This window comes from Octodon degus, unplaced genomic scaffold, assembly GCF_000260255.1.
Source record: "Octodon degus isolate 3935 unplaced genomic scaffold, OctDeg1.0 scaffold00129, whole genome shotgun sequence".
NCBI classification, from domain to species: domain Eukaryota; kingdom Metazoa; phylum Chordata; class Mammalia; order Rodentia; family Octodontidae; genus Octodon; species Octodon degus.
The window spans coordinates 321,358-326,504 of NW_004524705.1; the positions used below are offsets into that span (position 1 = coordinate 321,358).

Here is a 5,147-nt window from a genome sequence, read left to right on the forward strand (position 1 = left end):
GTCTGACAAACATAGAGAAATATTCATTCATTTTTTTTAAAATTCATTGGTCCAGATTACTCCCCAAGTGCTACAGGGAGTGGGGCGCAGGACTAGGGGCGCCTCTTGGACACAGCCCGCCAGGTGTTGGTCCTGGTTCGGGCTTGGGCTCCGGCTCTTGGGGTCACATTGACCGAGACATCTGAGCTTGCTCTGTTAGCGCCTCCTTCTATAAACATTCAACTCATCACAATGTTATGAATATTAATTGCTTATGTTCCAGAAGACAACACCTACCCCAGACAAGGCGTCACGTAAGTGCTGTGGCTTTGTAGTTAACACTGTCCTGGTGCCTTGTGCATTCAGACAAGATGAGCTTTCCTCTTCAAAATAGAGCCCGACATGGTATGCTTTAAAGTCCTGGTACACTTCCGCCCCACTGCTTAAGGAGAAAGCACCCTCTTTAACATTTCTGCCACCAAAGGTGTTCAATAGCTATCTAGCAAGGACTGAGTCCAAGTCTCCTGAGAATGAGGAGCCAGTTATAACTACAAACCTCAGTACTCAAAAATCAGCCAGAGACATGGATGAGGGAAAGTGTTGATTAGACACTATGGTGGGGATAGAGCTCAGCAGCACAAGTGCCTGCCTGGCAAGCATGAGGTCCTGAGTTTGATTTCTGGCCCTCAAAAAGGGAGGGAGGGGTTTATACCATAAATTTTTATGTAGTGTATTTGCCTTGGATCTGAGAATCTATATTTCTTTTTTTTTTTTTAAACGGGGGATTGAACTCAGGCCCTCATGCTTGCCAGGGAAGAGACTACATTTTAGTAAGCACCCTAGGTTATTTGATGGACAAATTCTTTTTGTTTCTTGTTTTTGTTTTCTCATCTTTGTTTTCTGACAGTGGGGAGCAAGCCTGGGGGCTTCACATGGTCTACATCCCTAGATCTTTTTTTTTTCCTAGATATGGAGTCTCCCGAAGTCTTTAAGTTGTCCAGACTAGGCTCAAACTTGTGAGCCTCCCACCTCAGCTCCCAACTTGCTGGGATCACAGGTGTGCACCATATTGCCAGGGAAAAGTCTTACCTTCATGTTTATGAAGGGCTGGGTGGCAAATGAGCAGTACAAATGAAAATGTTCTGGAAATACGCAAGTCTATTTTTGTCTTGGGCATATCTCAGAATTGTTTGCATGCTATGGAAGTTGCCACCCGCCACCCCACCTGCATAAGGGTGCGGAGCATACCCGTGGCCTTTATCTGCGGGAGGAGAACGTGGTTTCTGCAGTCCTGCACTCCTGTTTCATGACCTCATGTCAAACTGTCGCACATTTCCTCACAGGGGAACCTCACCGTGGTGACAGAGTTCCTGCTCACCGGCTTTTCTGAGGCCCCCGAGCTGCAGCTCCTGCACGCCGGGCTGTTTCTGCTGGTTTACCTGGCGGCGCTGGCAGGGAACCTGCTCATCGTGACGGCCGTCACTTTCGATCGGCATCTGCGGTCACCCATGTACTACTTCCTGCAGCACCTCTCCTCCCTGGACTTGTGCTACATCTCTGTCACGGTGCCCAAGGCGATCCACAGCTCCCTGACCCACAGCACCGCCATCTCGTATCTGGGTTGTGTGGCCCAGGTCTACTTCTTCTTTGCTTTCGCCTCCGCTGAGCTGGCCTTCCTCACTGTCATGTCTTACGACCGCTACCTGGCCATCTGCCACCCGCTCCTGTATGGTGCTGAGATGACACCAGAAAGATGCCACCAGATGGCAGCTGTCGCCTGGCTGAGCTGCTTTTCCTACGCCTCAGTCCACACTGGCAACATGTTTTGGGAGCCTGTTCGTCGATCCAATACCATCCACCAGTTCTTCTGCGACATCCCTCACGTGCTGGCCCTGGTTTCCTGTGAGGTGTTCTTGGTAGAATTCGTGGCGCTGGCTTTGAGCTCGTGCCTGGTGCTGGGCTGCTCTGTTCTCATGGTCGTCTCCTACGTCCGCATCTTCTCAGCCGTGCTCCGGCTGCCGTCGGGGGCAGGCCGGGCCAAAGCCCTGTCCACCTGCTCCCCGCAGCTCGCCATCACCCTGCTCTTCCTCGTCACAGGGCTCTTCGCCGCCTTGGGGCCGACCGCAGAGCCCTCCTCTACTCAAGACCTGGCGGTCGCTCTGGCCTACACGGTGTTGCCTCCTTGCCTGAACCCCATCATCTACAGCCTCAGAAGCAAGGAGATCAAAGCCGCCGTGCGGAGGTTGGTGGGCAGGGTGCGGGCTGCATGAAAGGCGAGCTGCTCGTGCGGGTGCCGGCTGGCGAGCAATGAGAGGACCAGAAGACAGCGGTGCCCCAAGAGGAGACGCGTGGGTGAAAGCCTTCCAGCAACGGGCAACGAGGGAAAAGGGCGAAATTTTTGCTGAATTGGAGAAAAGAGGACTTGCTGTGCTGCGTTTAGACAGAATTGTAGGCATTTTTTGAAGGAAATAAAAGCATGTTCTTTCGAAGTATTTGGAAGTTGTGTCACTGCGCCCGCCAAGTTGCGCCGGTCTCACTCTGCGCAGCCTCAGAGCCTCGCAAAGGCATCTAGGAGCCTGCGGCCCGCGGGAGAGAAAAGGCGCGCACTTCTGTTCCCCAAGTTTGCTGTGGTCATCTTCTGGAGGCCCCAGAACACATCTGCTGGGTACAGAGGCCACCGCAAGCAGCACGGTTACATACGACAGGAATGTGTGCTATTTTAGACTTTTTTTCCAATATTTTAACTACATACTTCTTTCACACAATTATTTACTTTAACTTATCAAGATGACAAAGCTTCATCAATACATCAATTGAAAGTATCATCTTTCTCCTTTGAACTGTTATAATTACTATAATAGCAACAAATCTGATGTTTATAATATTGATTCTACATAAGATGGGTAAAAATATTTCACATGTCCGTATGAGTTCAGTTGCCATCACAATGACACTACAAATTAGGGTGTTTTTCTTTTCAAAGTAGTTTTTGTGCCATCTAGATTTGTAGACAAGAAACTTGAGATACAAGGGAGCAACAGGTCGAAATTTCCCACTGCAAATTATCAGGAATACAAGGTGATCTTGTAGTTTGCTGAGAGAATTTTTAAATTTTCCAAATCTCTACTTGGCCTCAGCATTTAGCATAAATGAATCCAGTACTGGCAAACCATGTCATTACATTGCATACTTTTCTGGTCAAAACTATGCAAATTCATTGCACAAGACTAAAATTGCAGGCAAGCAGAAGAATATACTCTCCTACTCGGAGTTCCAGCCTCCACACTTTCAGTAACTCTGGAGGACATGGGATCAGTAATGACAGGGAATAGCCTGGGAGGTAGACTCAAGGAAGAGAAGAAAAAAGCTAATAAACCAAGGGGAGTGTAAAGAAACAAAATCAAAGAAAGAGAAACTGGGTTTTGATGATTTTGCTTTTATATCTAGAAGTAAGAGGCAGGGAGAAGGCATGTGGAAGGGTGTGTACAGAGGTGGGGAAGAGGGGCAGACGACTCGAGCGGAAAGGAGGTCTTTGCACCGAGTGCATCCAGTTAGCACTGTAGCAGAAGCCCAGGACCGCGCAGCCTGAGCCCCTGGAGCCTGAGAACCTGCCAGTCGAGGAGAGGCACAGCAGAGACAGCACAGTAATGACACTCAGGCACCATGCCCCTGAGATGCGCTCTGAAACTGAAAACAGAGAAGAATTGAGTTTCAACTGTAGTACTTATATGCCAGAAAAGAAGTGGGAGGAAAGGGAGAGTGTGAAAGGAGAGAGCGAAGAGGGAGGGAAGGGACCTCAAGTAGGCAAGGAGAGGGGAGGAGAGCAGTCAGGGGCAGACGGTGACCTACCAGACGCTGCAGTCACAGACCCCGGGAGACAGCCCTTGGTTGGGGGTGCAAAACTGGGCGCTAAGGCCGTGTCCTGCTTAGGGCGTCTTGACTGTTTGTGAGACAGGAAAAGGTGAGGAAGAAGTAAAGGACATAGGTGAGAGGAGCCACAAGATGAAGTTATGCACAAACCCAACACAGGCAGGAGTCGGGCGAGACTGTGGATGAGCGAAGACAGAAGTGGGCAAACAGAACCCACTGTGAACTGGAGCACCAGGTGAGGCTGGACAGCATTAGGACAATTTATCCTGCTTTCCGTGAGGGAGGTGCTTAGTCCAGAAGAGCTACAGGCCTCTCCTGCCAGCGGCCACCTCCAGCGCTCCAGGGAGTTTGTGCCTGGGCTGTGCTGCCTATTCTGCTCTGTTGGTCTCCCTGGGTCTCCAGCCCAAGCCCTTCCTTTACAGACCACCCAGAGGGTGTGCAGGGTAGCACCCCATCCCCTGTGAGCTATTCTGGTAGATTTTCTCTGCCACCAGGACTTGGGGTCCAGCGATGTTTTGTTTTGGTTTGGTTTCCTCTTTCCTGGCTGCAGAGCTTGCTGCCTTCTGGAGGCCAGCGGGAGGCCGCTCCCTCAGCTCTGTGCTGCATCTCTGCTCCACCCAGCAGGCCTGCTTCCTCAGTTTCTCTCCGTCTTTTACAGCCAATTACTCAGAAGCTTCCTAGACTCCTGAGAACTCACTGGGTGGAATTCGAGCATAAGGGGAGAGCGCCCCAGCCCAGCACACTGAGTTCAGTACCGAGGACTCAGTACAGCAGCGCTCAGGTGCAGACTTGGCATTATCGGAGCATGGAGAAGGGGAGGCCACGTCCTCACAGAGGTCAACAGCACCGCCAAAGGCTCAGCCCTGACTTCCGGTCTCCTGGGTCCCAACACCGCAAGGACCTGTGTTTCCAGCTGTCTCTGGGACCGTTCCATCCCCAGACTGGGCCACATGCAGTTGCCCTTCCTGCCCACCTTAGGGCTCCTACCAGTCCCCCAGAGAAAGAAGACCAAATGCAGGGCCACATGGGAATGTGACCCGCTTCTCACTTTCACTGCACCTTCATCGTCCACCTTCTCAGTCATGTCCCTGCTGGCTCCACTCACCCACAGCTGGCAACTCACCAGCTTGAGCCCTGCGGAATCAGCATGCTGCCAAGAGCCTCCCTCACTGGTCATGAATTTAACTTAAACCTTAAAAAGTATAGCCTTAAAAATCTAAAACCAATATGCATCAAATTTATTATGCCATGTAAACACAGAGGCAGATGGAGATTCTTCACACCACAATCCTTAGTTA

At 50.8% G+C, this 5,147-nt stretch overlaps 1 protein-coding gene across 1 annotated transcript; it reads left to right on the plus strand.

Annotated features, from left to right (window-relative positions):
* Positions 1-381: 381 nt before the first annotated feature.
* LOC101571395 (olfactory receptor 14I1) lies at positions 382-2,249 on the plus strand. The gene is made up of 2 exons (XM_012516834.1): positions 382-402; positions 1,323-2,249. The coding sequence occupies exons 1-2, from the start codon at positions 382-384 to the stop codon at positions 2,247-2,249; spliced, it is 948 nt and encodes a 315-aa protein (XP_012372288.1).
* Positions 2,250-5,147: the final 2,898 nt, after the last annotated feature.